At 29.8% G+C, this 16356-nt stretch overlaps 1 protein-coding gene across 1 annotated transcript; it reads right to left on the bottom strand.

The window, feature by feature from the left end:
- Positions 1-10119: 10119 nt before the first annotated feature.
- TRIADDRAFT_19806 (uncharacterized protein) lies at positions 10120-16059 on the bottom strand (the record flags this gene model as incomplete). Its single annotated transcript, XM_002108051.1, has 22 exons — positions 10120-10239; positions 10367-10438; positions 10557-10602; positions 10952-11037; positions 11170-11241; positions 11705-11782; positions 11875-11964; positions 12057-12122; positions 12304-12366; positions 12478-12564; positions 12907-12969; positions 13078-13323; positions 13406-13501; positions 13898-13965; positions 14086-14170; positions 14329-14439; positions 14559-14624; positions 14754-14843; positions 14963-15140; positions 15250-15356; positions 15478-15547; positions 15983-16059. The coding sequence occupies 22 exons, from the start codon at positions 16057-16059 to the stop codon at positions 10120-10122; spliced, it is 2037 nt and encodes a 678-aa protein (XP_002108087.1).
- Between the last annotated feature and the right edge of the window lie 297 nt (positions 16060-16356).

Below are 16356 nucleotides of genomic sequence, written 5' to 3'. Positions count from 1 at the left end.
TAATGATAGAGGTATGGTACTAGTGGTTACTTAACAACGAGCCTGGAAGGTGTATTATTGACAATAACAGTAATCAAGGCCTTCGTGTAGACCTTAGCAATACTATTTCAACCCAAAGGATCTATACTCCACTAAACTTAGTAAAATGATACTAGAGGAGACCCAGATGACATCAAGATTGTTAGAATGACGACATTAGTCATGACAGAAGGGATAGACTATACCTAAAGGATAGCTAAAAATTATAAGCATGACTAAATCATCCCTATTTCTATCAGGTTTTAGCCCAAATCTATAAGATTAATTAATTGTCATCTAAGACGCCAATATGACTATATATGATGGCAAATTTAGATCGCTACGGAGAAGAGATGAATACGCGTATGAGTTGGGTTAAAGTTCCAGTAGGAATTAATATCGCGATATGATAGTAAAAGTGATTCTAGACAGTCCACTTTAATCGTCAAGTAATATACTCATATAATTATGATGATGGGAGAACTTTGCTGCTATGGACGATTAAAAAAAAACAATAACTGTCAGTTGCTATAGGGAGGCGCACTCGATTAAGCTCATTTCCAATTTTTTTCAACATAATTCAATGCTATTCAAGGTCGCCCAGTAATTATTATTAATTACCTCAATTAAAGTAAAAACAGGCCAGAAAAAAATTTAAAAATTGACGGATAAAAGGAGAAAATGGTTTAATGATATAAATAAATCTTGATTCATAAAATGAAGCAATCGTAGCTATGCCACGGAATAAATAATAATTTATGATAGTTAGAAAGATTTATCAAAGTAAGAAACTCATTTATGATCACAAACATTAGAGATGCAACCAAATAACCATGATAGAGTTTACATAATAAATAGAATTTACTACCAACCATGGCCCACTCTACCACCCCCTAGCAGTAGCTTTTTGGTTAACCAAAGAATAGGTCAATGATGTTGACGTATTTTGAACATATTAATAGTTAACGAAACGTAGAATAAACCTATTAGCTCGGCTAATAAACTCGCTAATGAAGCCATCATAAATAATTAGACAATACAAAAATGATCATCTTTTCAGCGTTTGATGCGACTACCCGCTGACATTAGCATGGCAAAATAAAGATGAATTGAAAATGACAAATAATATACTCCGTTCAAGTTTAGAATTCTAGATTTATAAGCAACATCATTTGCTTTTCTTAATCATGAATTCATCCCATTTTTTCTGTTTTTTACTATTTTATGACAAGGAAATGGACTAATACGAACTGTTCAATTCAATCTCCTGTTGTTTAATATGGCTATTACTAAATTTTATCAAGTCTTGATTTTATGTACCATTACTATTGACTAAAAGAATAACGATAGTATGCATCTACAATCTCTATTTATCTCGAAAATACTGATAAATAGAATCATTAACGGTGCAGAAGAAGAAAGTCCAAGTCACTGATAATAATAGTACAATGGATGAACTTATTAGAAGAAGAAGATAAAGAAATAGTTTAGCAAGTAATTGTTAACCTTTACTCTACTGTGTTACCATAAATAAGCGATAGATGGGATAAAAATGATTGAAAATCATAGTCATCATTTCAATATTCGATCCATTCAGGATCAAATAATCATCAAGCATCAATTCAGAATTGTTCCTATCCGTATACCTATTATGCGATTGAAAAATAGCTTACCTTTTGCACCTTTTTTATACTTGCTATATTCTTCAAAATACAGCTTCTTGAATATGATTTGTTGTGCTTTATTTTTTTCTGCAGATTCTTATCTTCGATCTTATCGGTAACTACAATTAATGAGCAATAACATGTTACCAAAGAGGTAATTTATCACGTTAAGAGATTTTAATTTTGATCTATCCTATTAAAATAGTAAAATGTTACTGATAGATAGTGTAGGGTGCATTCGATTATCCCTAAAGTAAGAGAAACAAATTTTTTCTTTTTCCCTTAAGTACTACAATATTAGCAACTGGAAAGTAATAATCAAGCAAGAATCTCCTTTGCAATCCACAGTAATTAGTACAGCTGTTGCTAGTAATACGGATTATATATTGCAATTAATCGTTTCTATTTATACAGGTAAGTTAAATCGTTCCCAATTTTAAAGAATAAAAGTTAAAAGGTGTTATAAAGCAAGACAATTATTAAATAAGTGAACTGTTACTCTTAATTACTATAATATATAAAAAATTTCTAATAACGTTATCACTAATTATTGATTCAAAGTTATGATATCAGAATGCATTAATTTTTCCTTCGTACCGTTGTTATTCTCCGATAAAAGTGATTAGGATTGAATAACTGTTCCAGGCTTATATCTTGATAGGGAAGCTAGGAAAGATAATTTCGATTGAATTATTCCTTGCCAACGTATTTGGTTACTGTTTCAACCATGCTCACAAGCATAGTTATCTAAAAACTAATTTTTTTCACTGGTTACGACTTTTATTTATATTCAATTTACCGAATCAATAGCAAAGATGAAGATAGATTGATCAAATTAAATTGACACAAGCCAATAGTTACATGCGTAGATCTTGATACGCTTTATAAATACTGATAACTTGCGCTGTGTGTGTGTATATAACGATATAGAGTGAAATAAGGCGAGATAAACAGCTTTTACTTGTGCCAATTGCTGGATACCCACTTAACTAATCAATATGACTAGCCAAGTTTAATCTGTCAATGATGACTATAGTGTAAAAAATGATTAATGTATATATATGTTTAAAGTAGTTATTTTATATTACAAACAAGGACCAATCTAACTCTGTTTCAATGAGTAATTATCAGTAAATAGTAAAAGTTAAAATTCACCGTTTAATTAGGTCTATTATGACTGGATCTATTGATTATAATCAATGTCCTGTTGTATGCCGATTATAGCCACCAATAACATTACAGTAACCTTCTCAAATTGTCTACAGTTAGATAAGATATTGATAGAAAGAGTAAAATAATAATAGACTAGTATCTATATCAATATCGATGAAAAGAATAGGGAAATTACTATTGAACTGACTAGTCGAATCAAGCCCCAATCTTTCACCTCTTAACCTAGTTCAATATTAGCATTATAAATGGATGTCTTCCCTGGTTGCCATAACAGCAGAGCATGGTCGACTCCAAGAAGGCCCATGTGATTCTATCTAGTTCTATCCATTGGATAGTATTAAGTAAACTAAAAGATCGTTGTTTGTTAAGGATGATATCAATATAACAATGACTAGTAATAAAACTGAACGGCGATTATTCAATTATTCAATAGCTTTCTTTTTGCATAGTGTACACATGTCAAATGTCAAGTATGAAATTGCGTATTATGATAGCGACAGTATAAAGAGTTAAATTTTAGTCATTTCCAATACAATAAAATCCCTACTTAACCTTTTATTTGTTATTATTACTATTGTCATCTATTGACGGATAAAACTTTTTATTTTTATAAATATTACCTGTTTACTAGTGCGGATAACACCTTGCTTTTGCGGTTATTAAGCTATCACTTATCTCATTTCATATCATGTTATGTATGATGAATTGATCTTAGAGGGTAAAAATAAGTCGAGAGAGGCATATATCATCGATACTGATTATTATCATTACATATTATAAAATACGGTGAAGCAATTTAGCATTGGACCGCTATCTTTAATTTCATCATAGGAGTACGATCGTAATTATATCATTTATGAGGCTATATGATAGTGATAGCATCAATACCGTATTATTCATCTTACTCCATATCATGCTATACATAACTAGTTGATCTTGTTAGGTAAAGATAAAATGAATAGAGATATATTTATCGTACATACTGATTATTAAATCCAAAGAATTATGAAGAGTAATTTAGCATTTGATCGCTGTCTTCGATTTCATCTTACGGCAGGAATCATTAATGCGGTATTTCACTTATCTTATCTTACAGTAATTATGACACCATTCATCTTATTCTACATCATGCTATATGTAATTAGTTGATCATATAGAGTAAAATCAGTAGAAATGGATATATTTAAAATAGATATAGATCATTAAATATTACAGAAAATACAGTAGAGTAATGTAACGCTTAATTGTTATCTTCGACTTCTTCTTACCGCTACAATTGTTATTATATTACTTATCTTACTTCATATTACGTTATTCATGATCTATTGATCTTGCAAGGCAAATCAGTAGAGACAGAGATATTTATCGTAGCCACTCACCACGAAATGCTATAGAATACAGTAAAGCAATCTAGTATTAGCTTACCATCTTCGATTTCATCTGACCGCTATGATTGTTATTACATCATTTAGGCTACTAGATTATCTATAGTTTTAGGTATGTGAGATAATCAATACACTAATATTGAGTAGTTTGTATGATTACATTTAACATGGATACAACGGATGATCTTATTTTAGCCTCTGGATCGTTGAAAAAGAATTTTACGATGATAATAGCATAAAGCGGGTGATTCAGACAGATGCGCTTATTCTAATATACGTATATATATATATATATATATATCAATATATTCTGAATGAATATTCTATGAAGTCAGAAACGGGTAGCATGCTCATTAGTACCCAGATTTTTATATTGTTATTTTTCCGTCTACAATTTAATTTGTTTGCAGTTACCATCTGGCGCAAAAAATATACGTAAAACCTCCCTTGAGCTCTTTAATATATAGCTTTCGTATCTAAGATGGACGAGACGGCCAGTAAACTGGTAATCAATTACATAGGCTAATTAATTTACACTAAGATCTTATCCAATTAAGAACTATGAAATCATCATTAACTCTCATGCATAACAAATGCTATATCTATAACAATCATATAACTGCATACGTTGATTAGAAATTTTTAATCCCAATTATTTTCAGCTATACTGATTATATTAATAAAGATATAGATAACAGGCAATTCTTCTACATCGTGTGCTATGATTATATAATCGATAGACATTAATGACATTGCAATATACACAAAATTACGGTGTTATAATCGAATTTAAAACGGACGTAATGGTAATGTAAACAAAAAATTACGTTTTAAGATCGATTGTATCAACATTGAAGGAGATGGTTTGGTATTATCTTCTATACCCGGGACGATGAAAATACAGTACAATTACTTTCTTTGATTTATATCCTATTGACTCGTTCGGCTATCCTGGACATTGACATTCAAAATTAGGAAAATAATACTTAATTATTGCAATATCAACTAAAAATAGGGACGGGATGACAACCATAAAACCAATATAATATATAGAGAAAGAGTTAAAGTAGAAATATCGATTTAATTTTATATAGAATATAAAAATCCTTTCAATTCACTATTAAACTTACAAATGCCGTTTCTTTTCCGGTGAAAACCAATAGTAAATAGGCTAATAGAATATTATATACTGATAAGCACCTGATAAATTATTATCTGTACTTACCACAGTAACTGCGATTCGTAGTATTTATTAAACAATTAGCAAATTAAACCAGAATAATTGCTAAAGTGCTAAGCACCTTTACTTCTAAAAAATGAAATTTCTTAATACCTTAATTAATTCTATACGTACCCACAACGGTAATATTACCATCAATCTAAGTTATATCGGTATTTAAAACAGTCTCAAGGAACTGTAATTATGCGATCGGGAGGCATACTCAGACTTTAAAGGCTATCGTAAGATCCAAATTTCCTCTAAAATTTGCTCTTATTGATATTATATCTTCAGAAAACTAAGAGATATAAAGATTTTTTAGTCAATGACTACTTTAGAAGCTAATTAAATCCAGTACGATATACATTAGAACAATTGACTTTAAAGGCGAAAATTTAATTTAAATTCTTATCTTATTGAATTCAATAAATTAGAATTCAATTGTGAAATTCCATCATTATGACAAGTTTACAAATGAAACGGTAATAAACTATTAACGATGCCATTTAATAATATATAATCCAGTCTACAGCATCTTATTCTTTTTTCCAGCTTATATTTTTGACATTATAATATTTTAATTATGATTGATACTAATGCCAAATATAAATCACGACGCATTCCGACACAATGATTACTAAATAATTAATGACAGGGGTCATTAACACGATATATAAAGCGTATCTTTCAGTTGTGGTATATCGTTATGGCATAGTTTTAACATCTATTAATAAATTAGCCTTATTTCAAATGACTAATGAGATCAATTAGAAAACACATGGAAAGCACAACGCATTCTATACTTAACTATTAATAAGGTTTAGGCGTTGTCGAAAAAGGGATTACTAAATATTGATAACGTCATGAGTAAAACAAGTATATTATACCTTAGACTACATAAATGGCTTTCAATTAAATGCTAAGATCAGATTGCCGTTACATGTAAGGTGATATAGTGCTAATAGATATTACATGAATTAACCATAACAAACACAACTCTCGTTACTTGTCGTTAGTTCTGCCTGGATACAGATATGAAGAAGCCTTTAAATAGAGTTGAACTAATGGGAAACTACTGGGATATTCCAATAGAACTTTCCGTTCACGTAATTTAAAGAAAATTTTCAAACTGCATTACAATTTCATTGTAAATTTATAGTAAAAAATTATCTATTGACAATTTTACTGTCTTGCTTTCAAATTGGAGCTTCATTTAATAAAACAATAGAAGGGGGAGAAAATTTCAAAATCACTCGTTACTTCCTCTATTTCATTAGCAATTACTGTACTATGTTAAGTCCAACAATGAACAAAACTTCAATGAGACAACTACAAATATTACCTAAAAACAGTTTAAAGTAATCTTTAGTTGAGAAGTCATTATTTTAGTAACGGTACCTATAACCTAACGGTATCTTTAATTAAATTTCTCGAATACATTTGAATCTTTCCTGTCAGATTGAATATCTAAAGGTCAAAGGTATCTGCAACCTAATTATAGGATATGAGTATATAGATTGTCATCAATAATTTAATTAGTATAAATGTCTAAACTACATTCTAACCTCGGATAAAAGTTGAGAAAATTTTCAAATTTTTTAACTTTATTAGATGATTCGTATTGACATACCTAATAAATAGTGAACGTTGAATATCCTTAACTGTACTAGTGTTTTCAAAAATAATTCAACCACAATTTTAACCTATTTTGTTGCTTTGAGATCTAATTAAAAGCGTATTTTATTTGTCCTCTGCAAATAAGCTATTAAATTCATAGTTGTGGCCTTAAAGATATCAGTTAAATTAATTTTGGATACTTATTGACCAAGAGGATAATTGATATGAAATGAAAACGTATGTTTATGTCACAAAACAGCTTTGCAACAAGATAACGCAATATACGATCAATAAGTCAATTCCTTGAACCACGTATCAAGGAACGATATCTGCACTATCACAAACACTTTTGTTCTACTAGCAGATTACACAAAGACTTAAACGCCTCGTATTTTACGTTAAACACTAAGTTGGAGAATTCACTTTATTTCACGATATACTGCATTTATATACTACTCCTCAATAGTTCATGAGTCATAGTTAATACAATTAGCATTAGAATCATTTACTGAATTAGATATTAATTTTAGCTACTGCTCCCTTAATGCAGACAACAGTATTTACGAACATAGACATGTAATGACTAATACAGAATAGTCAGATTACGATATGTCCTATCACGGAACATTTCCATGATAATTTACAGTCTATCATAAGTAAATTACAATCACAATGATTCGAACTGTAAGCAGATGATTTGCATTCCCTATTATAACTATTAATTTCAGTATGTGTATAAGTGTCACTGTCATAAAAAGTCAGTGCTATATTAAAACACAATATATCCAAATTAGAAGTTAACTAAATAAGGATAGTCTAACAGAATTATCCTAACATAGATATTTCTACCGTAATACAGTATTTAACACTGTAACAGTTTAATATCCAAGTAAAAGAATTAATATTAGGAATTTATCAAGGTTATATTATACACATATATGAATAGGTATGCTACTGTTTTTCAAATATAATTATTAAAGGCCGTGCTGGATGGTTTCGAAGAATAAATCTCGTAGAATGAAGTTCTACATCAAAAATTTATACGGTTACGCAATTTTTGAGAGAGAAATGCTTGCAATCAATGTAAATTTGGTTTGTATTTTAAATAAATTAAGGCTATCGGTGACTTTTAAGATAGCACTAGACGTATCTCGAAGATATTGTAGAATTGTATAAAATGCAGGGAAGTGATTTTAATTATACAGGCAGTTATCTTAAAGAAACTATGGCCATGATTGGAAAGTAGATATTATATGGAGGCCAATAAGAATGATATTATAAATCCGAAATTTTTTCAGTAGTAACAATCCTGTCCACAATCTGTTGACCCAGTCCAGAGTAGCAAACACCATAATTTAATAAACTTTCTTAACGCAAAGAAAAGATCTTGAAGTATGCACTTGAATATCTGATCCGAATATTTACATAATTCTAATAAATTATCCAAGGAAGAAAGTGTAAATTGGCTTAATCTCGAAGTGATAATTTCGATAGGTTGCAGCTTTATAAGGTTTTAAGGAATCAGTACGGTAATGATTTATATGATCACTGCTCAATCTATATATGCATAATGATTTAATGTTGATAAAATCATACAACAGTAATACTGATGAAAGATTCAATCGTATATACGAGTGTATGAGCAAGAGATCAAATAATCCCGTTCTAATTCAGTGCTTCTCGTATTACAAGTATTTATTGACAGAGAATATTTGAATGTGTTTAATTAAACTAGTATATACTGTACAATATTGACCACTTATTCTATGGGCATAATACATTACTATAGAAATCAATAGCAAATTATTCTTAAGACTTGAGGAATATTGGTGTAATGTAACTTAGTATTGTGATTGTAGACTGTTAGCCATATGTAGTATAATGTACGGTAGATATTTATCCTAAGAGATATTTGGTAGCTGTAACTATAGACTGTAGTGGTAGAGACTCTATGCTAGAGTACAGATGACTATATACAGTAAGCTGTTGAGTTACTAATATGGCTATAGGTAAAAATAGAACTGTAAATCATATATTAGGATATGGTTAATTCATTGTACTTTGGCTGGTGTGAATAATGTCTACGTAAGTACTGTAGTCGTATCCATATTGGATTAATGATGGTCTGCAGTAGAATAGTCTTACTAAGAATAATTTAACTATGTGTAAAATAAGGTAAAAGGTTGCCATGCGGATTGTAGCTGCGAAAAGTATAAAAGCATGCAACTTTAGATTATTCTGTTAGTTCGTTCTAGAAGTCTTTAGAAGTAGTATTCGGCTAGAGTAGAGCTGTGTAGTTAATCTTTGAATAAGATTCAATAAAGCCCTTATTTTTCTAAAATTTGGAATTTTGTGATTGGTATATATCACAATTGGTCATTTCTCACCTGCGTACCTACAATTTACTATAATTTAAGTTTTAAGGAAAAGTATCGGACTTGGCTATACCTATATAATCACAGTAATGCCATAATCTAATCCATTAAGAAATCAGCGTTAATACTGATTCGGCAATACCATTAATCGCCTAACCATAACTGTACTGGGGTAATAGCTCCTCTTCGATTATTACTTCATAGGTAACACGATAGCAATATTATATATTTTGAGTGATATCGAAATATCCAGAGTTGTACTTAATCAGTTCTCCAATAACTGGTTTATATCAATTTGAAAGGATTTTTATTTTATAACTTTTCGTTATGGATCCATATGAATTTGAATGAATGTGATAGAGTAAATTAAATATGCATTCGTAATATTCTAAATAGTAAATTAACGAAATTTGAAGCCAAAATGATCTCCGCAGGTTTACTATTTGCTGATATTTGTTACTGTAAGTGTTAAATTTATCTTATAAGAACAGAAAGATAAATATCTACACTAGAAGCTGGAAGCTGTACGTAGAACAACTTCTAATTGATAAATCAAGATCGAATCGGATGGATATACTGTATTCTAAATATCTTACTTTATCCATATCTTTCACTAATTTAAACATAGAGAGCTAATGTTAACCTCAATTCATTGTTAATAGCCCATTTTACAATACAAGATGATCCGCTGTTTCATTAATAACAGCATTATTAAAGCCGCTGTTTATATTCTCTTGTGCAGCAGATGGTTCGCACTGACGCTTGCATTCAATTAACTGAGTCAAATCCTATCGGTGAATAAATTGGATAAAAAAGTTAGTACAGTAACTATTCTTTGTTTTGTTCTATCTTTACTCAATAGAACCCAGTTATTTTAATAAATTCAAGTAACAATAATATCAGCAAAATTCTTACCTTCCACATTTTCATCTGTTTCATATTTAGTGAATAGCCTTCTTTAACCGATTTCTGCTTTTCTTTTAAACCCTTAAAGAACAACATCAAATTATGGCTAATTCGTAATTCTTAATCAATTTTTTCTCCCATAGTTATTGTTAATTTACAAGCAGACTTAACATCCGAATGATCGTATTGTTGAACTTACTTTTCCAAGATTTTCTTGTTCCTGTATTTTACGGCCATATACATCCCTGTCAAGGTTAAATCAATCACACATTTTATTTTATATCAGAAGTGTCCGAGTACACGCTAATATGCGTAGAACCACACAAGTCGAAAAATCAATCCTCTACATTTATTGTTTGTAACATTGACGCAAGTATGTTATCGTAAAGCATTTATATTACATGAATTGATCATATACAATTACTATGGAGAGAAATATAATTACAATATCGAATATCTTTGTATTGTAATGACTAACATGCATAACACCTGAATTCATTAATTTCATTTCTAGTAATTAATAATTACAGTCAATTGAGTGTTATTCGATCTTATTATTAATAATATATATATACTGATATTTCGTAATTTTACCGTAGTGACTTCTTTTTCTCCGCTGCTTCATTGGCAATATAAGATTTTAGTTCACTGGAAAGTCGCTGCTGTTGAAGCTTAATAGTCTACATTGATATCAATATTGAATAGCGATTTAGCATATATAGACGTTAAAACAGCTGCTTGATTATAATTATAGATGAATTATAATCATTTTAAAGAGCTAGACAATGAATTTTCTCCTTACGAATACTTACTTTCATCATGCAGTTTAAATAATGATATCGTCCTTCTTCATTGGCACATTCTTCTCGATATACACGAACCTCCTATCGATTATGCAAATGTATATAATTTACTTTCAGTAACGAAAGACTAATCGCTTTTTTATCACTTTACTTAACATCATCGTGTTGAATCATATATAGCCCTAACTTTTCATAAGATATTGTGCATAGGATAGCATTATTCTACTTTTATAAATCCATGCATTATGATAAACATCTATAACTAATGTCTGCATCTTTTTATAATGTACTCATAAATATATAGTCTGATTACTAGGGTGCAAGAGGTAATTTAAGTTATTATTGTATCCATAGGTATTAAATATGTATTTGTTGCAGTGATATATAAAGTTTTGTCCAGTTTTTATGCTACAGGAGTTATGATTTTATGAGGAATCTGAGTGCATATATAATTTAAGCGCAAGTGACAAAATATGGCAGTCAAAAGACAATTTCATATTCATATTGCGTGATATATAAAATCTAATTAACTAGCCTGTTCGACTTTGGAGTTCTTGCTTTCGAGTGAAGCTGACGCATTAGTGAATATGTTCTTCTTTTCTTCATATTCTACAGATAATTCCTATTCGTACGGATAATAAATCTCTCGGTTATATTTTAATTATCATTATGAATTAAAATTATCTTGAATTGTGACATTATAAAATGTCTAACTTGACATTCTTGTCTTAATGGCCTTAGTTCTTTAATAATAGGAGCTAAAGCGCTTTTCTTCCTGTTAATGGTTATATTTAATTTTTGAACCTGTAGAATAACATCATAAATTTTATATAAAGAGAAATAATGAAATATTTAAAAGTAGCTCTAGATATCTCAGTTTCTATGGTGAAAAGTACCATTTCAGAAATATCATTTAAAGTCTTATTCTTAATGTCGTCTATTTCACTTTTCATTGAGGAAACCTGCAATGGTAATATTATAATAAATTAGATCGTTTAGAGGTAATTTCATATCTATATGTAAAAAATACATAACAGTTACTAACAATCTCTTTAGCTCTTTGCTAACAATACGTTGACAATATCATCAACATCAGATATGCAGCAGCGCTTTATAAATTTTAGAAGTTAGACACAAACTTACTTTTTCCAACTCTTCCTGAGTATCAAAATATCCTGAGACTCCTTTCTTAGTTTCAATATTGGTCTAATTATAACGGAATAATATATAAATATTGATGCAACGATAGGGAATTATAAATTTATATCTAAACCATATCAATAAATACTATAGTATCAGTAACAATCTAGTGTTTACCATAACAGATTCTATACTTTCATTTCGGTTCTTCAGTACTTCTTCAGTCCTTGCTAATACACCATGTTCAGCTCTAATCTCCGCTAACTGTTTTAATGTATTAATAATTCATTCTCTAAGCTCATTGATGGATCTATTTACCGAAGTTTTTATTCAACGACTCTATAATTTATATTTAGTACTGCGTTCTACAAACTATGTATTGCATCAATCTAAGGATAGTGTTAGCATTAATTAATGAGAAAGTTATTATATGGCTGAATGTGTGTTTAATATATATGCTTCGTAAAACTATACAAAACAATTCATACTATTACTGTTGATATTTCTGTTTTGTAAATACTATGAGTTCAAATTTAGAATTATAAGTATAAAATATCGTACATGTACAGAATGATAGTCGTATAGTTTTGTAGATATCATACATACATCTTGGCGCTTTTTCTTGTAGACGTTACTTTTACCACGTAATTTATTGACATAGACTTTAAACTTGAAATAAAGAACGAAAAATTATTGAAATGAATTGAGAAGCATCTAGAATGATCGTTAAAAATTTAGCTGGTTAGCATCTGTGAATTGTGTATAAATACAGCCTACTTCATCTCCCTTCATGACTGTTCCGCTAGCTTTTAGGCCGTTCAACAATTCTGACTTTCTTTTACATTCATTTTCATATGATGACAAATTTTCCATAGCTTTCTGTAATTTGTTAGCAATGTCTTCTTTTTTGGCCGACATGATTGAAGCTTGTTGTCTGAAGATGGCCAATTTATCGTCTATGGGATCGTTGCGAACCATTCTTTTCTCAATTAGCCCATTTACTTCGGCAGTCACTGAACTTATCTAATTCAAATAATTTGGTGATATGTTTGAAAACTAACTAAAAAGCTGAATCGTAATTATTACCATTGAATATAATACTTACTTCATTGTTAATAGCATCTAAGTCCGATTTGCTCATCGCTGGCTCTATTAAAACTTTTTCTAAATCTTCTTTGAGCTTTTTACTACTCGCAATTTCCTATCAAAATTAGTGCAGCGTGATCAGTGCTCTCTTGTAGATTAAGGTTAACATGGGAGTATAGTAATATCCATAAAATCTGTAATTCCAAGCTAGATTAAAGCACTTCACAATACATAAGTGTCCGAAGTTTATAGAGCTATAGTAAACTAAAGGTACTAGTAACAATACATTTACGATAGTATAGTAAAATAACGTCACTAAATTGATGATATTACTTTCTGAAGTTAAAATATATATTTATCGTAACATCTCTACAACATTTCCAAAATATAGTTCTATGCATCACTGAATTTCAATCGGAATAAAATTAAATCAATTCTATAAAGATAAAGCAGTATTAACGTTCAATTACATATCGTTTTTACGACACTTATTGATATGATTTTTGATTACCTTGGGTAGCTTATCATTGCATAAGTAATAATTGACACGGTTTTCTTCTTCAATTTTATCTATTAAGACTATTACAGAAAGTATAAACTAAAATTAGCTTAAAATTGCAAAATAATATAGATTATATCATACATGCGATAACAATTGATACTATGCACATGGGGCGTGTGAGCACTAAAAATTTTTACCTTCGGGTGTCATTCCAACAGCTGCTTGTTGCATGTCCTTTAATTGTCGTTGTATCCTTTGCAATTTTTGCTCAGCTTGTCGCAGCTAATTATAATCAAATTAGAATATTAGTTCCAATAGGTTAAACAGATTATGAGAATTTTTAAAGTATATAGAGCGATAATATATGATTAAAATTTGCTTATAAATAAAAACCGATTTATGAATTTGTAATTAAGCATTCCGAAATAGAAATACTCAACCTGGTTATTTTGATCCAAGTATTGACTGCTATATTTACTTTCCTCCTCTTTCGCTTTACGTAATTCACGTGCTACATTCAACATTTTTTCATAATCTTTAATCCCTTCGATCTAGGCAAGATATATGATAGAGTCAGATCTACGTAATATCGCTATTTTTGGAAATGAAAAATTGTCAAAGAGTCTAAATTTATTAAGTGAAATACAAATGAAATTATATGATCTCTAACCCTCTTTTGCATTTTTCTAATTCTTTTCTCTAACTGATCTTTTTCTTCCTCCATATGTGAGATATCCTAATATAGTAGTATACATATACGGTTCTTAATTTATCACTAACTCTGATTAGACAATTTCAAGTTATCTTACTATGATAATATTTCAAAGGCAGTCTGATAGCAGAATAAAATTTGATCATATCGTACCTTCTTTATTTCACTAACAGACAAAACAGACTTGCGCAATTCTTCTACCGCCTTATGATTTTGTTTGAATGTATCCAGTAATTCATCATACTATGTAAAGATTATGTGAGAATATAGCAAGAATAAGAAATAGGTTGCTATCGAATTATTGCCATGCAATTGTTGGGGAATACATAACGTAAATATTAGTTCAAACTCGTTACTAATACCTGTTCATAAATCTCATTTACAGGGTCATCACGATATTCTAGCGGAATTTCAATTTTTACTAAGAAACGAGCTAAATATGCGCGTTTCTTTAATTCTGGCATTTTTTGTAAAGCCCAGTGAAGGATTGGATAAATGACTGATTTATCTCCTTTGATTAACTGATTGACATAATTTTTCCTATATTTTAGATGAATTTCAGATTATACATTGGTCAGTGCGTTATACAATATATAATTGAGAGTGATTGATTAGATATGGTGCATATTCAAGGATGAAAATTTTTTACATGGATTGTGGATCTGGATTTGGAAATTTATATTTGAGAACCCTTAATAGAGACATCATTCTATTGACGGTAGCACCAGGTTCTTCATTACGTAAATCGACTTTACCCTAAGAGAAGTAGAAAAAATTCGTACTAATCAAGTTAATGCTCCTTATGTCGGCATCATATCGTTAAGGTCGAGTCGTTTAATGACAGCTTATCTTGTCGTATTTAAAATTATTACTGTACCTGTCCTGAAATTTCAGCGAAAACATCGCTTAAGACTTGCAGTAATTGAATGGGTGATTGGTCATCAAAACTATATAGAATTATTCAAAAAAATAGAAAGCATACAAAATCGAATTCAGTACGGTCGATTGAATCCTAAAGAAGAATATTATAGAATATTGAAATCCTATAAATGATTTTAAGCTTTACTTCCCAAATAATCTCTGAATTAGTAGCAGTTAGTCCTTCTATTTTAACTCATACAAATAGTGATAAGGAGGGTTTTCACTCAATTCACTACGTTGAAATAAGCTGTTTATTTAAATTCAACATTTATGAAGTATCTAATCGCAATGCCTTACACTGCGGTTATTGTACCCCCCTATTGCGTACATCCATGCACACAGTATACAGTATGCGACGTATTACTGCGTACATCAAACGATATATATATAACTAGGATGATGACAGTTTGGTGAAAAGTTAAATATTATTGATATTATGTATGAAATAATATTAAACATACGTAATAAGATTGATATTCTTTCGATTAAATGGTTCCTTCTTGAGTTCTTCAACGATGTAACGCAACTGATCACTCATTTTTGATTCCTAATTCTAAAAGTAAATGTAAAATTATAAAGTCTAATCTAATACTACAGAGTAAATTATTACTAATCATCAATTTTTATAATGAATAACCTTAACTTTGGAAGATGAGATTAATCAAGAATAAAATTGGCTAGACTACCATAGGAAACGAACTTTTGCCTGAACTGCGTGAAAACATTAACATTGCTGTAGTCATAGAAATGTCCAAGTTATTATGAATTACAATTCAATGTATTGTAGCTTCGGTGGTACGGACTGTGAGTTACAGTGAATAGTACTGTAACTCGG

Source organism: Trichoplax adhaerens, genomic scaffold (assembly GCF_000150275.1).
Source record: "Trichoplax adhaerens TRIADscaffold_1 genomic scaffold, whole genome shotgun sequence".
In the NCBI taxonomy this organism is placed as follows: Eukaryota; Metazoa; Placozoa; class Uniplacotomia; order Trichoplacea; family Trichoplacidae; genus Trichoplax; species Trichoplax adhaerens.
Note: the sequence above shows the minus strand (reverse complement) of the source record. Positions and strands in the feature narration are given on the sequence as shown.